The sequence below is a fragment of the Embiotoca jacksoni genome, unplaced genomic scaffold (assembly GCF_022577435.1).
Source record: "Embiotoca jacksoni isolate LCO1_2020_lvr unplaced genomic scaffold, fEmbJac1.0.p SCAF_31, whole genome shotgun sequence".
Classification (NCBI taxonomy): domain Eukaryota; kingdom Metazoa; phylum Chordata; class Actinopteri; family Embiotocidae; genus Embiotoca; species Embiotoca jacksoni.
The window spans coordinates 3,636,330-3,659,976 of NW_027185383.1; the positions used below are offsets into that span (position 1 = coordinate 3,636,330).

General features: G+C 43.0%; 1 protein-coding gene across 1 annotated transcript; it reads right to left on the reverse strand.

Moving 5' to 3' along the window:
- Positions 1-166: 166 nt before the first annotated feature.
- sugt1 (SGT1 homolog, MIS12 kinetochore complex assembly cochaperone) lies at positions 167-21,665 on the reverse strand. Its single transcript, XM_069164485.1, has 13 exons — positions 21,553-21,665; positions 21,413-21,461; positions 20,726-20,816; positions 20,413-20,482; positions 19,841-19,911; positions 18,254-18,307; positions 16,386-16,414; positions 16,173-16,195; positions 15,782-15,878; positions 14,315-14,422; positions 4,697-4,787; positions 3,027-3,199; positions 167-955 (listed from the first exon to the last, which is right to left on the reverse strand). The coding sequence occupies exons 1-13, from the start codon at positions 21,564-21,566 to the stop codon at positions 854-856; spliced, it is 972 nt and encodes a 323-aa protein (XP_069020586.1). The 5' UTR covers positions 21,567-21,665; the 3' UTR covers positions 167-853.
- Positions 21,666-23,647: the final 1,982 nt, after the last annotated feature.

Consider the following 23,647-nt stretch of genomic DNA (forward strand, 5'->3'; position numbering starts at 1 on the left):
CGGCGCTCATATCAGTAATACCACATTTCATCGCTCCCAGCACACAATCACAAAGCACGGCTCCTTGTCGTCATATATCGCCGTTTCTGCGTCTGAGCGATCTATTCGCCGACTTTCCAACCTTTCCAAAAACAGAACACAACAAACCATAAAACAAGAGACGAAGTTTGAGCCAAACAACAAATCTTTTATTTACACTGAAGCTTTGAGTCGCACTGCGGGAACGACCGGTGCTAAGCCATCGGCTGACATGTCACACAGTCAGTTTGCCAAGTGTTGCTGTTGACTTTTTAATTGGGTATACAGGGGGGAGAAAATGAGCCAAGAAACGCAGTCAGAGTTATCACTTAAACATCCCACAGGGTTCTTATCTTTAGGAACTTTACAGTTTTCTCAAGTGCTGATAATAGCAAGTCATGAAAGTCTCCCAAATAGAAAGGTTGTGGGCGTTTAGAGGAAACCAGGAGAGGAAAGAAGAAAAACAAAACGGATCTGAAGGTTGAACGGGAACACGTGAGGTCGGTCAGTCACATCTGCAGCAAGACCTTAGTTCCCTTTTCAGTACGTCAGAAAAATCTGAAAATGTAAATCAAACCATTCAACAGATTATTGAATTGAACTGACCCCATCTGCTCGTGAGCCATTGCAGAGCCATGTTTGACAGTGAGAAAGCTGTGGCTCTCTGGACTCAGTGAAAACACCAAAACACCGGAGGAGAGAGGAAGTGGACGGCCACCCGGGCTGCGGAGCAAAGAGGTCTCCCCGCTGGAGCTCAGATGGACGAGTGTGAAGAAAGACGATGTCAAACGGAGGTGGAGGGGGAACAAGGAAGTCGAGAGAGAGGGCGAGGAGCTCAGTACTTCTTGAACTCGACATCATCCGGCGGGTTCATGTCCACTTTTCTCTTGCCCACATCTTTCCAGTTGGTGCTCAGGACCGTACCACCCGACTCCATCTGCAGGGGGAGAGGAGAGAGACACGGGGAGAAATCATGAGAGTGGAACGGTCCGTAGCTTCATTAGTAGTTGCGCAACAACTTCCCTCTGCTTCAGAATTCTTCAGGCTCAGATAAGTCCACTGCAGCATCTTCGGTTCCATAAGCGTTATTTTATTATTTATAACAAGCCGAAGAGTCGGAGAATTCAAAATGTTGATTTCCGTGGAAGCTGCCCTTTCCTCTCCTAAAGGTCACGAGCTCTGGGATGTTCAAGCCAAATGCAGAAAGGACTACGTGACGTGAATGTTTGAAGACCGTCAGCTTTAGACTGCATGTTGGAAAGTTGTGCTCCAACATTGAGATCCTTCACAACACAGACTGCTGACACGCTCCAATCAACACGCAAATACAATCGTACACGCTTCCTTCCTCACACTTAAAAGCACTTAGAGGAGCTCATTAACTAGACAATCTGTTACTGCTCAGTCAACATCGCATGCGACACATTCAATTTATGGAAATTGTGTAAATAAAAACTAATGTAGCTTTTCGTTAAAGGAAAATTATGTAATTTTCTAAGTCCTATTCTAAGAATTGGGGCACATTAAAGTTAAATTGGTTGATTGAGCACCCCATCAGCTTAAATGTACTTTTAACGAAAAAGTCACAAACTTAAGACTGTAAATAAAAGTGAACAATAAGGCCAATGCGATGTGTCTTCAATTGTAACACCACCGAGCGCCACTAGAGATTGGTTTCAAAAAGGACCCGAGTCCGTAGACTCCCATTCAACCTCGCTCATGAAATACAAAGACGGTATTTATACACAAGCTATTATGGTGTTGCTGGCTAGTCACACCTTCTTATTAGTTTTCTGGCAGTCCATCTAAAAATTAATCTCTTCATTTATTAGATATTAGGCCTCAGAAAGGTGTTTTTGGGGGCGTGTCTGTTTGATTGACAGGCCCTTTGGTGCAGTCAGGTTTCCGCAGTAGGTGGGTGGACTTATCTGGTACTCGCCTTCACGTGTTCTTCAGGATGAACCGGTACAACTTTGGTCACCTTGTAACTTTTAATCGAGTGACATCGTCAAGTCAAAACTTTATTCAATACTCATCAATATTTATTTTTGACTAAAACTAACTCCCATCAGTTTCCGTGTGCACCACCTAGCAGATGTAAGCTTTCCAACATGCCAGCACCAGGGACCTGGTTAGCATCACATTTGGCTTAAAGCTCTGCTGCGCAGCTTCACAGAGCTGCTGCCATGGATGTAATTGTTCCAGAACAATTATCTAAAGTAAAGTATGAAATATGTATTACAGATGAATAGATAGTTGGCTGGTTGTCTACCCAAACAGATACTTCGGGTAGCCGACTCGTTTCCCGGGTACACCCCTGAGCAGTTAGTGAAAATAGCACACGTCTTTCTTTTTCTTTCGAAGTGCAAAGATCTGTGTTGTTCTGTTTAGACTCAGAGACAGGTGTTTGAAATTATTTATGTGGATCTATAATTTATCTCGAACGCTCCGGTTTCTTTCTTTCTTCTAATTTTCCGGCAGGAGAAACAACAGTGCAAAGAAAAAGACGAGCAGCAGATCCATTGTGTGAATGATTACAATTGTGATTCATCAGAAGAGCGTTCGTGTGAGTGTTTAAATGACGTAACCGATAGTAGAGATTTATATCAATAAGATGGCAAAACTTCGAGCCTCAGATTGCAGAAGTGCGACACAATGATGAGTTACGATGAATCTGAAACATTAGAAAAACATGAAGATAAATATCATTCAGAAATTTCCGATATGACCTGGTCTAGTTATAAAGATATCATTTGTATTGATTTATTTGAGGTAGGTGTCTACATGGTTACCCACAGTGAGGCGCGCGTTACCCCCGATAGACTTTGTTTTCAGTTCTTCCCAAATCTGTGCAGCGGAGGTGGTGATGCGCAGTTATTATTGACCAATAGGAGAAAGGTTGACAAATACCAGAAAGCTTTTCTTCAGTGAGCTGAGAAGAGCTGCCGCTAACAATAGCGACTTCCCAGCGTGAAGAAAGTTGCGCGTCACTTCAACACGATACTCACAAAGGACTTGTTCATGGCTCGTTTGACCTCGTCGGAGCCGTCGGTGTAGATCTGTTGGAAGAGATTGTTGAGCGCCGCGTCTCCCTCCAGCTTCTCCGTCTTCTCCTCCTCCTTTAGGTCCACCACCATCTTGTCCCATTTGCAGGTGTAGTGGGACGATGAAGGGTACTGATCTGATGGAGACAGGAAACCGTGTCGGAAAAGACCAACAGAAACCACATCAGCGAGAGTTAAAAGACATCTGAGAGGCGGATTAGGATTAAAGAGATTAAAACGCTTCAGTAGCTGCGGTTACGTGGACACTTTTTAAATTCTGATTGAAGATTTCAGGTCAATTGTTTCTATGGGATGAGATGTATTCAACGATGGTCGGGTGTTCACACGTCCGGAGTCATTTCATCCAAACAGCTGTGTGACAACATAATGAATACATCGTGTGTTTGAGTTTGCATTCAGCGTCAGCGGAGTTTCCTTTAAGATTTCGTACCAAAAACAAACTATCGGCTGGGGTCCGATTCACCTTAGAGGGCGCCATTTTGGGGGGAATTGGAGACAAGAGACGTTCGTCCACTCGCGTTTACGTCAAAACTGAGAACATACGCAGAGAGACCAGAGCCAGGCAGTGATCAGTTTCATCGTTTCCAGGAAACAGTTCTTCTTTTGATAATTTAATGAAAAGGATTAAATGACCCCTCTGCATCTGATTGAAATTTCCATCGATTTCAGGCAGCATATTCTGATTGAGGCGTTTATGTGGAGCATTTTTTCTCTGTTCGGGATTTTAAAGAGATTTTAATCCGAATATTCGGCTCAATGTAAACATGGCTCATCACTGCAAAGAATTAAAACAAGCTGATTATTGCGTTTATGCAACACGTCGAATGTTCACGAATGATTTCCATCATCTATCCACACCGCGAACAATTATTAACTGAGATGGCGAAGAGTCACATTGTGGTTTGACTTCTATATTTTTTAGATGCAGTACGCCCACTGTAATCCCAACAAGGGATGGAGATGGAGAGCAGCAAATGTAATCCAGACGCAGATTTACATAAATACAGCAGCAGACGCGCAGCAGACAGATTCAGGCCAAGTGTGGACATACTGCAATGTGATCCCACAAAATCAGATGTCAAATAACATGTTGAAATGTAGCAGCGGTCCGAGCTGTAAACAGGCGCTAATAAACGGGGCGTCCTCGAGATGGAGCAGGAAAAAGATAGTTTGGCTGCCCACTTAACTTTCCCTCCCTCCCTCTCTCTCTCTCTCTCTCTCTCCCTCACACACACACACACACACACACACACACACACACACACACACTTACATAAGTAATTAATCCTGTCAGTAATAGGAATGTGTGGGCTAAAATACTGAGTCATATTCTGCTGTCGTACCTTTCCCTCTCCATGCCTACTTTTGCCGACTAAATGAAAGACTCTCGCGTAGCTTGACTGCCCACTCTCATTTTACTGCAGAACAGACAAACATGGGAGCTTATATTGATCTTTGCAGAGAGAGAAAGAGAGAGAAATAAGAAGACGTTGGGGGAGACGGAGTGATGAGAGCAGAGACAGGAGGGTAGTTGGTGGTGGTGGTGGTGGTGAGTGAGTGGGGGGTGGGTGGGTGGGGGTGGGGGGGTGTAAATGCCGAATCTGTGGACTGACCGGGATTGAAGTGTTTGATGTTGGACTCCTGTCCTTCACCCTCCAGCTTCTCCCATCTGATGGCATCTGTCTTCTTCATCTTGATCTCCACCTGACAGGAAGAGAAGGGGAAGGAACGAGAGAGAGAGAGAGAGAGAGAGAGAGAGAGAGAGAGAGAGAGAGAGAGAGAGAGAGAGAGAGAGAGAGAGAGAGAGAGAGAGAGATGGGGGGGTATAACAATGCTTAACAAAATGGCTGTCTTTGGTGCATGGGACAAAAATAACACTTCCATTAGAGTGACATCTTAAAAGTACAGGACATCAGATCGTTATTGAGGCCAGAAAGACTGTCTTGTTTCGGAGTTCTCGTCAACTTAGCCTGCGAATGAGTGTGTGTGAGTGTGTGTGTGTGAGTGTGTGTGTGTGAGTGTGTGTGTGTGTGTTTGAGTGTGTGTGTGAGTGTGTGAGAGAGAGAGAGAGTTAGACAGAGAGACATCAGGGATATGCGGGGGCACAGCTCAATCTCAAACCTCACTGACAGACATACTGCACTAACGAGATGCCTGTCAGCCAGAGGGCCAGTGTGAGAGATGGAGCGGGGGTGGGGGAGAAGGGGGAGGGAAGGGGTCCTAATTCCACACAGCAGCATCTGATCCAAATCATTACACCAGGAGAACATGGTAGAGGAGGAAAACAATGAGGAGAGAAGGGATGTGGACACATGCTTTTAACACTGAGCTGCATTGACAGGGCACATAGCAGCGAGACACGCACCCCCCTCCCCCTCCCCCTCCTCTCATTAACGGTGTGTGCGTTTGATATCTGTGCATGTGAAAGACAGAGCCGGTGATGTCGGTGCAATTAAGGAACATTTCTGCTCTGCTGGGCGATGTGATGATTCATTTATGAGGGTGCCAGAAGAGAAGAGGGGGACCGAGGCAGACAAGGTGAGGGAGGAGCAGGGACGAGCAGGGAGGCTGAGGGAGGCAGAGGGAGGCTGAGGGAGACAGAGGGAGGCTGAGGGAGGCTGAGGGAGACAGAGGGAGGCTGAGGGAGGCTGAGGGAGGCAGAGGGAGGCTGAGGGAGGCAGAGAGAGGCTGAGGGAGACAGAGGGAGGCTGAGGGAGGCAGAGGGAGGCTGAGGGAGGCAGAGAGAGGCTGAGGGAGGCTGAGGGAGGCAGAGAGAGGCTGAGTGAGACAGAGGGAGACAGAGGGAGACAGAGGGAGGCTGAGGGAGGCTGAGGGAGGCAGAGAGAGGCTGAGGGAGACAGAGGGAGACAGAGGGAGGCTGAGGGAGGCTGAGGGAGGCAGAGAGAGGCTGAGTGAGCGGAGGGGCAGCAGATCCAGGGAAGTAAGAAGGTGCGATCGCTGCGAGCTTTCTCCACCGAGGTGATGAGTGAACGCGAGCGGCGGCGCTCTGATAGATCACTTTGGTGTGCGTCAGCGCTTTCTGCTCCACAAAGGGCCTCGTTCACGGCCAAGGCATCTGTGCAGTGTCCGAAATGAACTTTTTTTGTTTTTTTGGCTCACCTGCGAAGGGCTGAAGAACTAAAAATAGAAGATCTCTCCTGAGAGTTCAGGTTACTGACCAAATTATTCATATTCCTGAGCGTGTCACACGGCTCCTTTTCTTTCTTTTTTTTCTTCCAAGCCCAGTTTGTGCAAACAATCAGGTTAATCTAAATGTTGCTCATGAAAGGGAAACTCTTGTTGTTTTGACATCCACAGCAATAAAAGGAACAGTACAGCACGGCCTCCATCTATTCATCCCACGTACATGCATCGACAAGGAGAGGCTTCAACATCACACATATACAGCGTCAGATTTCAGCGGCCTACATCCCTTATTTTTTGTGACTTCTGGAAACTGACAAGTCGACGTTAACGCACACTTGGCACCTTTTTGTTCTTCACTTTCTCCGTGCAACACTTTGTGTGTCTTCAAGGAGAGTCTTTGAGAAAGTGCATTGTTTTTTTCTCCCACATTTAAATAATTCATTGCGTCTCGCCCCTCATCGTGACGGCCAGCAGTTCAAACCACCTTCACGAGGCCGTTCAGAGCAGCATTTAGTTTTGACTCCGTTATCGGTGCTCTGAAGGTTTGATGCATCACGCTGCTGATTTTAATACCGACACACTGATCACAGGTGTTGAGCCTAACACGGCTTTTGTAGACGTGTTTGTAATTGTGGTGAATTTACATCAGATTTCTTAAGATCTTTTGTCTGTTTGGAGTTTTTGTTTAATCCAGTTCATGAACAGTTTCTGATGTTAATTCTCAAATAATCTCAGTCCAGTTATGTAGCAAGCAAATTTATTAAGGTTTTAATTTTGAACAAGGCAGCAACTAAACGGCATCGGACGTTTTTCAGATTTGTTCAAAGCTGTGGAAACTCTGTATTTGGTCCAGTTAGTTTTGGTTTCACGTTGCAGCTTCATTTTCACTTTTCTTCCCGTTTCTTTTTCTTGTTCTATTGTTTGATGTGACGACGGCCTGACTCAGCTTTCTGTAACGGTCCAAAAGTCAGAACCACGCGAAGTCCAAATTCTGAACAAGCTTTGTGTTTTTGTTCCAGTGTAGAAGTTTGATTCACTTCATTTTGGCTTCACATTGCAATTTTGTGAGTGCACTAAAGAACTTTGCATGACAGATCTGCATCCCTTTACTTGGCATTCATTGGTTTGAAGATGGCGCGCTTCTGACATCATCATCATCATCATCATCATCATCTTGTCAATTCAGCTGGTAGCCTTTTCAGTTTGAACGGAGTAAAATGAAAGAACAGAGTAATTTCCTTGCCACTAAATTATTATTATTATCATTATGGCATTATGACCAGCACTTATTTTCCTCTCAGAAAATAAGTTATAAGTTTTGGCATTTTTATGCGTTTCTCAAGCTGCGTTTTGATCCTGCTGTCGGACCAAATTACAGTTAAATACTCTCCTTCTCTCCCTATGTACTACCACAGCTCATTTTTACTTCTTCTTCTGTTGGATTATAAATGATGATAGACTGCCTCAATTTTCTGTAACTGGTCCGAAAGAGTAACCTCTCCATGAAGTGTTTTCATCCTGCAAACAAACCGAGCCACGGTTCAGTTTGACTCGGCCCGCCTCTTTGGGTCGAGCCGAATGTTGGTGCTGTTGTCCAGACCGTGGTCCGCATGACTTTTCAAACCTGCTGTTTTGGTTTGGACCAAACTGGAAAAGTCCAATTGTCTGTACCGAACAAGGCAGGTGTGAAAGCACCCGAAACCTAAGGGCGTCTTCACGTGAAAGTTCAGACCAAAGCTTAAAGCGAGGTTCAGGTTTTGGTTACATTGGGAACATTTGATCTGGTTCGTTTTGGTTTCACTTTGCAATTTTCCGAGCGCACTATAAAACATTGCGCGACATTTTTGTACTCCGATACTCCGGTCAATTCAGCCAGAAGCCTTTTCTGTTTTAAAGGAGAAAAAAAATTATTAAAAAACAGATGAATTTCCTTGCGACTATATTATAATTATTATTGTTAGTACTTTTTTTTTTTTAATATTATCGTTACTACCAGCACTTATTTTTCTCTAAGAAAATAAATTACAAGCTTGGCATTTTTATTTGTTTTTTTATTTTTCTGTCGGACCGAATAACAGTTAAAACCTCTGCTCCTCTCACTACGTGCTGTCAGAGCTCATTTTTTACTTCTTTTCCAGTTCTTTTTCTTTTTCTGTTGTAATAATAAGTGATGATACACTGCCTCAATTTCCTGTAATTATTCCGAAAGTCTGAACCGTCCATAAAACTAACCGAACCATATTTCACCTCTTTTGGTTCAACCAGATTCTGGTCCTTCGTTCTGGACCGGGATTTGAGGCACCTTTCACATCTTCTATTTTGGTTCAGACGAAACTGAAAAGTCTGACGGTCCGGTGGATGTGACAGCTCCCTGAGAGCAGAGAAGGACTGAAGACCAAGCAAATTAAATGTTATCACCTTAAAATTACCAGCCAGTGCCGCGGGTGCCATTTATTGTCATGAATGTTTTTGCAGCGCGAACTGTGACAGAACTCAAGCTGAGGCGCTCTGTGTGTGTGTGTGTGTGTGTGTGTGTGTGTGTGTGTGTGTGTGTGTGTGTGTGTGTGTGTGTGTGTGTGTGTGTGTGTGCTTCTATGCGTGCTCCTGGGCCATACAACATTAATCTGCTGCCACATCTGTGTTTCCTGGCTTTTAAGGGACATGGCAGGCCAGGCGCCGGGTGTGTGTTCGTCTGTGTGTGTGTTTCTGTGTGTATGACAGGCGAGGCGATGGCTCGTAAAGGGATGTGACAGCAGAGCCACAATCAGAGACCACCACCCACAGGACCCCAGGGGCTGGACCATACAATACTGCACTACACATACATGTGTGCACACACACACACACACATGCTATTTACAGAGGGGCACTGGGGTCCCGTGTCGCTTGTCACATGTGTTTGTAACCATCGGCCCCCTCTCTCTCCAGCATCCTCTCCCTCTCTTTTCAGATGCCGGCAGATTTCAAAACAAACTCTGCTAAAAAAGACACATAAATGAAATACATATAAACATTCTTAGACGTTGACAGGCGTGCAAATTAAAGAGGGAAGACGCCACTTTAGCTATTTGCCGAAAAGAGATGAGTTTGGAGATGAATGAAGCAGCGAGTGTGGATTCAAAACTGTGCGCACGCCTCTGTGTGTGTGTGTGTGTGTGTGTGTGTGTGTATGTGCGTGTATGTGTGTGTGTATGAGTGAGTGTGTGCGTCAGCCGTCTGTTCTGATCAAACACACTGGTGTGTAATTGGCTCCCCGTTGTCGCGGTGACCCCTGCGGTTGGAATGTTTGTCGTGATGGAGGACAGGAGGAGGTCGCTCTGACGATAATGTGCTAGAGACGAGACACACGCACGCACACACACACTGAAAGTACTTAGTTTAAATGGCACAAGTGTGTTGAAAGATTACTGTTCAGCCTCTGTGTTTGCCTTAGTGTTTGCCTTAGTGTGTGGTGTGTGTGTGTGTGTGTGTGTGTGTGTGTGTGTGTGTACATGCGCGCATGCCCAGCTTAGCTTCCCCCTGCTAAGTTGTCTTTAAAGACAGCGAGGAGATGAAGCGTAAACACTGTGGAGCCCAGAGTGCAGGGCAGCCTGTTACAGAGACACACAGACCGACACTGGTTGGGAATCAACAGCTCTGAGGGCAATGCTTTTTTTCTTCTTCTTTTTTTTGTAACGCTCATTAGGGATGCATGCCAATCTGGAGAAACTTGATTTGCTGATGCTGTTGTTCATTTTGGTGCTTTTTATCCCCCAGTGGCTTCTGGGCTTCAAAAAAAAAAAAAAAAAAAGAAGAAGAAGAAAGAATCAGCTCCAAAATATTTAAATGAGCCGCGGTTTGAGAAAGCTGCTCGGGTTGTCGGGGTCTCACGCTGTCCGTGTCCACACATTTCACCTGTACAGTCTGTCAAGAGTTAGGATGCCATTTTAAACCACTGAATGCTGTGATTACCAAAGAGGGCTTATGTGTTGGGTGTTGTGTGTGTGTGTGTGTGCGCGCGCGCGTGCGTGCGTGCGTGTGTGTGTGTGTGTGTGTGTGTGTGTGTGTGTGTGCGTGCGCCTGTAGGGGCCATGTGTACCCGAGGAGCCCACTGGACCAGGGAACAGTCAGAGCTTTGTGGGAGAGAAGGAGGCGGGTCTGAACGCTCTCTTGTTATCCCAGAGGTAGGTGTTTGTGTTTCTATCAGTGCAACACAGACAGAGAGAGCGTGGCTGTCTGAGGGGGCCGCGGAGAGAATGACAAAAGACAAAAGACAGCAAATGAGGACGAAATAAAAAAGCAACAACACATCGATAGTAACAGCAGCGAGTTGAGAGGGAGTCTAAGACCATCCTCAGCTGCGGTCTCTCTAAGACTGAGCCCTTGTTTAAGCTGCAACCCACGTGCACCTCTGGTATGCAGTGTCTACTGTTGCCATGGAAAAGTGAGAAAGTGAGTGAGAGGAAGTGTTTTTTGAGAGGGGGCAGTTTCTGTGCAGGTCAGCCTCGACTCTGCGACTCTGCACCGTGCAGCCAGAGGATATAATGCACACAATGGAGACGTCGGGTATGAAATGCTGCGAATCAAATTTCTCAATAGCTTCTTTTGCTACTTTGACACCAAACACTATGTAATTCCAGCACCTGTGACTGTGGACTGGCCTTTTGCTCCCCTGGTAGCCTCGCTGTAAAATAAACTCAAAGAACTATCATGTTTTATATATATATATATATATATATATATATGATGCTCTCAGCAATTTTATAGCTCAACTTGTTGGGGATTTTCCATGTCAATACAATAGCGAATCTTTTGATGCTCATTCAGAGACGTTATGCAAATATAAATCTAAGAGAAAATATACAGGCTTAATTTGATCAACTACTCAAGGCTGCAGAAAAACCATGGAGGTATTGGGAAGAACTAAATATCAGATTAGCAGATTCCACCTCGAATGAAAGCACCTCAGTGGACTCGGATGTGCCGCAGACTTTTGCAATTTTAAGCCTCTAAAACATGCGTATTAGCATCCTTCTTGGTTGAGTCAGTCAAGATCATGAACAGAAACTTCCTGCTGGCTCCGCCAACAAATGAATGGGGTAAAATAATATACTCATAAGGCTTTTCTAGACTTCCTAAATGTTACACATATTAATTTTTTTTTTTAATTTTCTGTGACTATGAGCCTGTGTGCATCACATGCTAACTGAACTTGACTATTAACATGGTGTGGCCATTACAGCACAGCCCAGTGCTGTTCCTGGGGTTGGGAGGTGGTGGGGGCGGTGAGAGTGAACCAGAAAAGTCAAGTGCAGGGACCTGACAGCTCCACAATGAACTGAAACTCACTATCAAGCTTTCTAAAGCGGAGGTGAGCAGCAGATTTGGGTGGTACGTGTCCTGTGGGTTCATCTCTATGAGCAACAGCAACACTGGCACGTTGTTTTTAATCTGAGACATCGTTATTATGAAAGCTACTTTTTCAACAGAAGCATTTGTGGTGTATTTATCAAACACGCTCATCAGGATGGCACCGTTTGCGGGTCATTTTAGCAAGAGCGTCTCTATATCATCACGTCTATGTCCATTTAAGGAAATATCATGCATATACTAGACGTGCTAACACGGGTTACGGTTCACCGCGGTCCAGCACTTCACAACAATCAACTTCATGTGAAAAATCTTCCACCTTTGAAAAGCAAAGACCAGAGCGAAGACGAGACCTGAGCTGCTCCGCATTATTCTGTACCAAACAAGCAGAGGGATCAACAAGAGGACGTCTTGTGTGCCTTGTGTTCGTTAAGCATGAATATAAATGTAATGATATTTATATTGTACAAATCACAACACGCCTCATCAGCACATTTAAATAATGTAGATGATGAAATTCACCTTTTTTTCCCCTAATCGTCTTATCAATTCACTTCTCTCCACTTCTGTAGGAGGTCCGTGTACATTGTGTGCATCTTTTTCATTTCACATAATGGTCGTCCGTCTCCTACTGGAATTATTACAGCACTGAGGATAGTTGTATCATAATTCTGACTTTTTTTTCTCTCAGTGGAGTTTAAGTTTGATGAGTAAATGTTGTGAAATACAGATCATTAAAATACAATTTACAGTAGATTCTCACTGTATATAATCCTTAAGAACTTTATAGAGATTTAAATCAGAACATTTTTATCAAAAAATGAGTAAAGCAGATAAAAAAATTGCCCAGAAATTAAACTGTAATTGGTTAATATCGAGTTTCTATTTCAGCCTTAAATACTGTATAATTGTTAGTCAGGCTTTGACCATCTGAAGTGACAATATGTAGCTATCATGACGAATATGGTTTTATTTAGTTTTTTTTTTTTTTTTTTTACTATAAAATACAACCAAAGGAGCTGCTTTTTTAAATGAGGATGCATGTAGGGATTCTTCTGAGATTTCTGGGTAAGGACGGCATAAACAAAGAGAGCAGAGTTTTGTGGTGTTCCCTATTGACAAGCTCGGGCTGATCAATGCCCTAAAAATCCAAATCCACCCTCTTAATGATGAACTCAAAACAATCAAAACAAAAACCTGCCACTTGATCCGCAAGCTAAAGCCTGACAGTGGTCTAAGCCCTGAATCAGCACCCTCTCAGCCAGCACGCTCATTAGCCTCCATTCTCTATAATACACACTAATTAGTCTATAGTAAAAAGTGCCCTTCCCACTCATTAGGTCCGTAATCACCTTAAACAGTGCTGAGGAACCCTCAGCGAGTACAGCCCTTATGAATGTGTGTGTGTGACTGTGTGTGTATGTGGGAGTGAGGATTTGTGCATACGTGTGAATCTCCTGTTAGCGACTCAGATGAACTGTGCTCACGTACCCACAGGAGCTGCACTGTATACGGCCAGCGTGGATTTTCTCATTTCAGCTGCAGCTACAGTAAGCTTCACCAGCATTAAGGAATTATAGGTAGTGACAGTCAACTTAATGCTGCTATAAATTATTGAAGAGATTAAGATGTTGATCTCCGAGTGGTAACCCGAGTAATGATCAGTCACTATTTCAGTAAGCTGCTTAAACTCTCGTCAGCGTGGTTTTCTTCTTTGACGTTTTTACTGCGATCTGACACTTGATTTATTATCGTTCTTAACAAAGAAATTAACTCGCACGAAAAGTAATTAATGACCCGCTCTTGAGGCAATAAAACCCAGAATACACAGAAACCGACATATCATTCGATGCTCTTTGATAGAACCGCAGTTCAGTGCAGTTAATCGCCCACATTTCTCCAATGTGTGACATTACTACATCATATTTTCTTCAGTGCAACATAAAACATGTTCCCTGACATGTTTAACAGTCTGTTCTTTTACTGCTGAGAGAAACTTCACCGCAACAGCTCCCCAAATGGTTTTGAGCAAAAATCCAATGACGTTTATTTGACTTTCAAAAACGCAGCTTGACCTAAAAAGTTTGTTTTCTCCTTGTTTGTTTCTGTTTTTCAGCTCAGAAAAAGTTGTAAAGTAGTAAACAGATTTATTTTCTGCTACAGCTGAGCTTGCGCTGCAGAAAAACATCTGAAAAAAACACCATCTAATGCTACTGTATATGTTTAAAACAAGTTACGCAACATATTCTGTAAAATTCCATAAATCCATGTCTCATATTTCCAAACTTTTCCAAGACTTGAATGCACTTCTGAAAACTTCAAAGATATTCCAGACATGACATGACAAACTGTTTCCCGGCAAATACGCCGTGTGTGCAATTTGAGGGCCATTTTATCATCTCGGCTTCCTGAGTGTCGGTCAGTTGTGGTCGCTGTGACCCCAGCAAGGACAGAAGTGAGCAGTTACTTTGTCCTCTGCGCTCCGACGACAGAGAACGTCGCAATATGTCGGTGTACCTTTTAGTGCACGATGAACCATTTAACACAACTGGTGTTTCTGAAAGCGTGCCGGTCTGATACATGCAGTTCGTTTCTGCTTCATGAACATGTCTTCTGTTAAACCCGTCACTCAAAATGCATGTTGGGATGTAAACCATATGCAGCTGCTAATGTCACAACTTGATTTTAAGGTTTCTGCAGCCCTCTAACTCCACTACATAGACTGAAAGTGATACCTTGGTGGTGAGGATCTTGAAGACGCTGTGTTGGGGGATGATCGGGTGCAGGAGGTGGAGGTGGAGGTTGTAGTTCTCCCCTGAGGCCAGTTGTATCGTGGCAGAGAGCTGAAGACAAAACACACAACAGAAATAAGCCGTTGTCCCTCATAGGCTGTCATAAAGGTTTGTAGTAAACAATTATCAAAAAAAAGTTTGAAATAGTCTTCTTTAAGGTAGCACCCTGACTACAAAGTAAATAATTGCCGCTCGATTAAATAAATGCTAAACAATCCCCATATTGAAATTGCGACATGAATCCAGTCCTTAAAAGTCCCACAAAACTGAACTAAAGTTAAGCAGTGAGGAGGGTGTTAAGGTGTCGGCATGTCCATGAGAATAATCATCTGATGTGGCTGGTGTGACGGCCAGGAGTCTCCTCGCCCTGTCCCCTTCAGCCACAGACTGACCAGTGATGAGGGGGGGTCAGACAGCTCCTAACAGCCTGTCACTCACTGCGGCTGTGTAGGTGGGCGGCTTGTGGGTTGAAGAGGGACATGGATTCAGCGACGGCCCAAAACCCCCTGACATGCTCATCACTTGGCAAACACCACACAGAAGAACATATTGTGTTATTTTTTTGGATGAACATTTCAACTTGTAATCTCTTCACCTTCCGCTACACTAAAAGTGGACTTTTCGGATTTGGAAATTAATGTAAGAAGTAGTTCGTCGGGGATAAAAGCTTCGAAAGTTAGCTAAAGTTGCTTTTGGGCAATTCCACAAAACTATCAAAGCCTAAATATTCATTTCTACTTGAATTCCTGTGCTGGGTGTAGGTATACAGCTGCTGCTGCTGCACACTCAGTCGCCAGGGAAAATAACTGGAACCACTGCCTTTCATCTTTAATTTCTTTTGTATATACTGACCTAGTAAAAAATATATGAACTTATCTGTACTTTGCACCACAGAGGGAACTTAACAAGTGACTGTGTGATTCGGAGCGAGTCAACTATTTCTTTTGAAATGGGGTAAACTCAGTTTGTTATTCTATTAGGAAAGACAAAGCCGTTCCCTGGGGTGCCCCGCAGTTACCCCTCGGAGAGAGGGAAAGAGAAGTGGGAAGACGGAAAGGAAAAAGAGAGAGAAAGGAGTGTTGTCCCTGGAGGGCTCTGCGGCTGATCCAAGATCAGTTATGCCTTCCATCTACAGACAATTAGGAGGTTGGAGAAGCTGGGGAGGGTAAATTGTTCTTAGATCTGTACTTTGGGGCCAATGTTAACAAGGCACCACTGGAGGCATAGTTGGGTCCGTGGGGAGGGTGTGTGTGTGTGTGTGTGTGTCAGTGTATATGTGTATACGAGACCCATCTAATGGGCCCCCCTGAGGAAACCCCCAAGAGCTAACCCATCTCTGTTCCACACATTCACACACACAGAAAACAGACTCTCTTCACCTCCGTACTGAATTCAAGTGTGTGTTTATACCTCTTTTTCCATGAAGTTGACACACACACCATCCTTGGTTACGTTTTTTGCCATGACTGTGACAATGACTTGAGATTCTGTCTGGTACCAGTCATGCCTGAAGGAAAAACACACAAGTATGAATGAAACAGGAGTTGATGACACGAGAAGACTTCTCGTATTTTGACCACTAATCTGATTATTGCAATATGGAAATTTCATGTAATGCAGAATACGAAATAACAAAAAGCAGCTAATTTATATGAATATATACTGTCTGCACACATTGTATTTATATTGTTATACAGAATGGGGCTGCTTGAAGCACTGAGGCATGGTTGAATATTAATCCGGTATATTACACAAAATAAACAGATACCTAAATAGGGCGGATTTACATTCATATACTTACTTCACAGATGGAACTGCCAGTGTCTGCCGTCGAGATGAGATGACAATTAGAGAGGAAATGTCAACAAAAAACACACAAATGAGAGGGAAAAAAAAACCAACCAGCAGCAACAAAAGAAGCTTAGCAAGGCTTCCTTTATGAGGAGCATAAACAACAGGCTCTATCGATGCTGAGAGCAACAATGCCCCCAGGTGGCCGTGCAGAGAAACTTACCCTGTTGACGCTGCTGTTTTCTGTGTGATCTGTAGAGAGAAGGAATAAAATGGGTGTGTTGCACGTGGAAAGGTTTAATACACTCCTTGCCCGGCTAAAGTGGGCTTGAATCTCTCAAATTTATTGATTGCAAAGTGTTGTAAGAACACAAGTTTTAATCCCAATAGCAGACAGATATGCTCCAACACGGACAGATAGACACGTTCACACAAGTCTGGCAGCTCTCATTGCCAAAACACTGCATTGACTTCTCTTCGTTGTGGACAGCTGAACTTGAATCCAAACCTCGACCTAACATCGATTCACACTTCACCCCTAACCTCAACCAGCACTTATGAAATGACGTTTTGCCTCATTAGGAACGGGCGTTGGTAGCCATGAGGACTACTGGTACCAACAAGGTTGTTGTTTATGCTGGAAGGGGTCTAAAAGAGATAACAAAAACACACCCCCACACACACACACACCAAGCCTTGCCACCAGTTTGTTTACTGGTCCATCCACGCCCATTAAAAGCCCTGTGAGCCGCAGCAAGCCTGAACACCGTTTACCAGCATGGTATCATACATTATTCACTGACTTCATTACATAGAGGCAGCACACACAGAGAGACGAGATGATAGGAGGCGTGTTAATGTTGTCTTAATGAGGTCGCGTTTGAAATGGTGGGGAGGGGGACTGTTAGGGGAGAAAAAAAGCTGTGTGTTTGCGTCTGTGTGATCTGAAACACGCGGGGTGCCACATGCAATAGAAAAACCAGTGCCATGTGTGTTGGCTGGTGGTAAACACACTGTCACCAGAAGAAACGACGACTGCTCCTGGTGTGAGCGAGTGTGTGAGTGTGTGTGCGTGTGTGTGTGTGTGTGCGCGCGCGCGTGTGTGTGTTGTCTGTGAGCCGGCTTATGAAGGGGTTGGGTCTCATTGGGAGCTTTCAAACATCAGTAACGTTAACTCTGATGAATCATACCGCTCCTGGGAGTATGTGTGCATGCGGGTGTGAAGTGTGTTTGTCAAAACTCGTGCTCTTGTTTACTTGAGATGATCCAGAGGGCCCAGGCATCACCAGCAAACAGAAACCACCCAGACATGGCATGCATCTTTTATTGGACTAAGCAGCTCTGCCTGCACCACTGTGAACGCATGCTCATTTGTTTGATCAGATGGGCTGATCTGCTCCCTGACTGTGCCATTTAGCTTTGTGTTTGATAGCAGGGAGTAAATAGAGCATACTGCAGAAATTGTACTTCAAACAAGTTTCTGACTTAATAACGAGATAACTACCACATGCAATATGGTGCACTAATATTTAAAGGTGCAGTGAGGGATATATTTTTATTAAAAAAAGTGTTAAATAGCTCTATATTCCAACAGCCATCACAGATGAAGAGTGTTTGGGCCGTAACATTGGTCCCTCCACTCTGAGATAGAGAGCATACATTTTCTGCTATCCTGCGTTATCCAATCAGGAGAGAGAGAACCGTCCTGAACATTCGTCATTTGTGGTGGACTTCCACTTGGTTTGCTGTGTAACAATAGCAGCGAAGCTTGTCGTTAGTTGAGTAGTTAATATTAGCTGTATGGTGATATGTTACTGCTGCGCATTCAATGTGGTGATATCAGGTTGAAACGGGGAGGAAAGAGGCGGGTGCCACAACAAAACCCGAGAGGATGTCAGCCATAATGCAGATTTTATGAACTGGTCTTTTAATACCTTGGATCATTTTACATCTTATAATAATTAGACAAAGTAAACTACAACCAAAGACTCTTCACTATCCACAAAAAAAAGACATTATCAACAAATAGAGGCAAACTGTAAAAATGGTTGAACTGAAATAAAAATATATATATTTGAGTGAGCTACTTACCTCCAATCATCTCCTCACACCGTTTGATCCAGACCTCAAATGATTGGTCAGAAACTGTAAAGAGAATAAACAGTGCTTACATGTCTTTTCTGTCCTTTTTTTTTTTTCTTTTTTTTTTTACAAAGCAAGTATTTACACATCGTGGCCGAAGTAGAGAAATTAGTGAAGATATTAAATTGCATCAGTGAGGCATAACTCAAACCCAAAGGGCTTTGACTAAAGCTTGTTTTAAACAGACATCCCATAACATTACGGTAAAGAAGAGTGCAGCAACCCCCCGTAGACCCCCTCCCCCAAATACTTGGTATTTTAATTACAGACTGGTGAGGTGGAATAATGGTGCAATGTTTCCGCCTTGAAGAGGCTGTGTGAGAGGGGCTTGGAGCTTGGGGAAGTTGAAGGTGTCAATTTAATGGGATTTCTAAAGCAGAAATGACTTGTGAGAGAATGGGCAAACATAATCAACAGCTCCATAAAACACATTATTGTAGATTATTTTACCAGACCAGAGGAGATGTAATAAAGTCAAATAAAATAATAAAAAAGATGAAAAGTTCTTTAAACAAACATAACACTGCTGATTGTTTTTCCAATCTGATATTAATCTTCAGTCTTTTTCCACCATCCCACTGTTTTATTTGACAACAAACCCACAGAAAGCTTCTTTAAGACACTTTAGGCACTTGCTAAATTGCCAATAAAGCCCAATGTTTGGGCCAAAAATCTACACAAAAGACCCAGTGCATGTCTTTTCTAATATAATTTCTTTTCATATAATTTCTAAAGCTTCTAACAATACGCTAATTAAAATCAACTGATGCCTTGACGACTGATGTTTTAATACTTCCTTTATCATCTTCTGCAGGTCAGTTACAGAAAATATTTACGCAATTATAACTATAAATGGAGCATCCTTGTGTTGTTGTACATGCGTCAGGCGGTTTGAGTGGCCTTCAGTTTGATGGACAGAGTTAAAGTCACTTTAGCTCGATGGTAAATAAATGGATAAAATCAAATGATCTTCATACTGACAAATGGTGGGACTATCCAGGTTGACAATGGTGACAGGTGAAACATACATACTGTACCTTACATGATTTATTTGCCTCTCAAAACTCCAATATTGACTCCAACAGTAATCATTTTTGTCAGCACATTTATGGCATGTCACCCGTGTTTTGTTCTGTTGTTGTCAGAACAGGTTCTCTTTTTGTTTACATGGCTGCCCAAGCAAAGGCAGCGAGGTATCAACTACATATACTGTATATAAAGACTAGTACACAGCAAGATCTCCTGATAAATGAATATAATGGACAAGTTATAGTTAAAAAAAACAACGTGAAGCAAGCATTTTTAAATTCAACAAAACGTTGTTGCTATGTTTCCTGCGGTTTAATACATATTTTCTACATGAATACATTGATTTAGTTTAGGAGTTAATGCATTATATCCCTAAAGCTAAAGGACACAAGTTTAGCTTTGGATTCAATGAGGAGAGCGAAGCAGACAGGATGCTGCTGCGAACAGTAGTTGGTAAGGAGTGGGTTTATGGAAACTCTACTTGAGGCCAAATTAGGTTGTACTCACCATCCAGTTGGTGTCCCTGTGTGAAGGCTGCATGTGCTGACTCATAGTGGTTCAGGTGGTACTCTGCTATTCTGTAGTTGGATGAGACAAACATGCCACACACACTTAGATCAGATAATCTTGGAGAAATAAAAGTGGCCCATTGTGAGACGCAAAAGTTGAATCATGTTGAATAGGTTATTGTAAATCAATTTTCTGGCCATGTGGAACGACATTTAATTTTTAATTACAAACTCTGTAGTTTTGTAGAACTAGAAGTCCTACACAGTTTTATCAACTAATTATTTTACATTCAAAGACACAACTTAAAACTTAACAGGAAAAACATTTTATTGCACAGATTTTTCACTTGAAGCAAGTGTGCTACTTCATTTGGAACATCAATTGTACGATACAACAATTAATGTCTACAGATCAAATTTACACAGTGACTTGTGTGTGAAATCACTTAAAACCAGCAGCTTCCTTTACAAGTCTGTCGATTTGCTTCTTTTTCCTATCGGTCGCATAAATTGAGCTTGCACACTAAAACCTAAATGCTAATTTTCCCTAATTTTCGTCTCGGTACACACCCTGTTCGCATGAGCGCTTGGGGAAGGCCGGGCTTTAACAGTTGTGCTTTCTTTGCATCGTCTGCAGCACCTGTAGATTTAAAAACACACACACATCTTTGTTATCCACCGCATACCCATTCATCCAAGACACCAGATTACTGCTCAGTTCTGTAAGAAAGAAGAAATTTCCCCTCGGGGATTAATAAAGTGTATAAAATCTAAATCTAAATCTAAACCTCAAAAGCGAATCACCTGTTTATGGAATCCACAACTACCAGATTATGCTCATATACTGACACCATATGCCACTAAATGCACCGTGTAGACTTACAGCTGTAGTTTTTCAGCAGTATGTGGGCATAGGCACGCTGACAAAACCACTCAGCGTTGTCCGAGTCTCCTTCGAGGACCTCATTCAGCGCCTGAAAGGAAAGAGATGCTCTTACAGGGACAGTTTATGGGTTTGACTGAGGAAGAGGCGTGTTAGTGGGAGATTGTAACATTGAGCAAAGGCCTGTCTTTGGAAAGTTGGCTGAGGCGATGCATTATTCAGGCAAATCTATTTGGTAAGTGAAACAGCAGAAATGGTGATTGTGAGTCGTATGAATCGTTTTGCACAACTAATACACACAATTCATTACCGACTTCAGTTTGAATCTGTCGACGAGACATAAAAACGACCGTTTATGCAGAAAAATAGACTACAAAGGTGGTGAAGTAAAACAAAACAACTTGTCCCGCTGACAGAAACGTGTGTTGTTTTTTTTATTTATTTTAAGTTTTTAACGATAAACTGCCGATTCAGTAAAGTGGTGCGAGGAGGAAACGTTAGCTCACTTAGCTAGCTCGTTACAGTTTTAAAACCAGCGTTAAACATCAGAAACATGAACATCACGGACTCGAGATCTTCAATAAACCAGCTGCTAACATGTTGTTCGGGTCTGATGTGAAACCCCCCCGGGGGAGCGTGGCTGGCTGGCTGGCTGGTCCGCGGCTAACGCTCATGTTGTTGTTTTACCTGCAGGGCTTTCTGTGGGTCTTCGTCAATGAGGCTATCGGGGAAGCTGCTGCAGCGGAAAGAGACACAAACCAGCTTTAAGACATAAATACATGAACAAAACACAGCAGGAGATGACTCGTTTGTTTCGTCTGACTTGCCGTTTGGTTGCCATGGACTTGCTGCGGCCGCGGACTGTTTCTGGAGTGACAGGAAACTTCGAGACCGACACGTGATAACGGCAACGGCCCACAGCGCGAGCCCCAGCAGGAGGCCTGTCAACATCCGACCGCGGCGCCGCGCGCACAGCTCACAGCGCGCACCGTCGCCCCCTAACGGCCTGGAGGAGTCATCGGGAAATCACAGCTTTCTGTAGGTTAGGTTAGGTCAGGGGTGTCGAACTCATTTTAGTTAAGGGGCCACATACTGCCCACTTTGATCTCAAGTGGGCCAGATCAGTAAAATCATAGCATAATAACGACAATATTTCTCTATGTTTAAATCATTGGTGAAGGTTTTTGGATGATAAATCCTATTTTAAGGTCTTTCTACAATAAATTAGAAACATAAAGACCAAAAACTCAGACATCAGCCCACTGTTTATCTGCCTGGGATCTCCTCTGCAGATTCCCTCGCTTTGTGACGCGTTTGACGTCAAACGCGTCACAAAACGAGCAGCGAGCGCGGCTGCCTGTGGCAACGAGCGCTTCTCCCTCCGGAGCAGACATCGCATTTACGCTGTTTTTGAAGCAATTACTGGATCGATTAAAAACAATTACAAAACATTTGTACTCATAAACCTCCATATTCTCATAGAAATGCAATTTATGTCTTTCTGTAATTTTCACACTTAGCAAAGTCATCCAGCGGGCCGAGCTGGACCCCCTGGCGGGCCGGATCCGGCCCGCGGGCCGTATGTTTGACACCCCTGGGTTAGGTAGTTACTTTATTAATCCCCGAGGGGACTTTTTTTCCCCCCGCTACAGCAGCATACAGGAAGCAATAAGATAATAATAGAATAATAAAAAGCAATAAAATAGCAGTAAAAAAATTATTAAATATAAAATGCACAGTATATACAGTACAGTATATATCTATAAATATTATATATATATATTATATACAAACAACCAAGAAACACAGACAACAGTGTTATTGTTGTGTGATGGATTTTGCCAGAGGTGAGTTATTGTACAGACTTATTGCGGTCGGCAGGAATGATCTCCTGTATCTGTCCTTGTGACAGCGGAGCTGGAGGAGTCTTTTGGAGAAAGTGCTCCGCTGTCCCTGCAGCAGGTGATGGAGAGGATGGTCAGGATTATCCAATATGGATAATAGTTTGTTCAGCGTCCTCCTCTCCACCACCTTTTCCAGGCTGTCCAGTTTGTAGCCGATGATGGAGCCGGCCTTCTTAACCAGTTTAACCAATTTAACTGTACGACAATTGGCATGAAAAGGTACCTGTGCAAAAACGGCTGACATTTCTTTAATCATGTATTTCAGTTTCAAATATTTCATAGAAAACCTGTACATATTAACTATAAATTCACGGTAGTCAAGTTATTAATTTGCTAGTGGCCCAGAACTAACAATTAAAATACTACACTAGAAGTCTACATAAGTATTACCAAGAAACTCACTTGCAGTAAGTAAAGCAATCTTACCGTCCAGTGATGGAAGGAGTAATCTGGTCCTTTAATTGAATAAAAGTATGAATATCACACTGTGAAAATACTTCACTACATGTAAAAGTCCTGCATTCAAAACCTTACTGAAGTAAAAGTATGTTAGTATTATCAGTAAAATGTATTTAAAGTACATTTAGTAAAAATACACACTCTGCCTTAAAGGTTTCCTGCCAGTATTCTATCATATAATATGTTTTAAAAAATATACAAAAATAAATAAAATACAATTAAAAATCACCTAAGTTGGAGATGCATGGTTTTCACTGGACAGGAAGTGTGTTAAAAACTGTAATTTTTTTTACTGCAAATTACTGTAAAAGTAACTAGTAACTAAAGCTGTCAGACAGATGTAGTGGAGTAAAACGTACAATATTTATTCTACTAGATTTTGTAAAGTATAAGTATAAAGTTCCATAAAATGTAAATACTCAAATAAATTAAATACATCAAATTTGTGCTTAAGTACAGTACTTAATTAAATGTACTTAATTACATCCAAACACTAATATTGGGTGGGCAGTATGGTGTAACAAACTAAGGTGGAGATAACTTTTAACACTTTTTATCC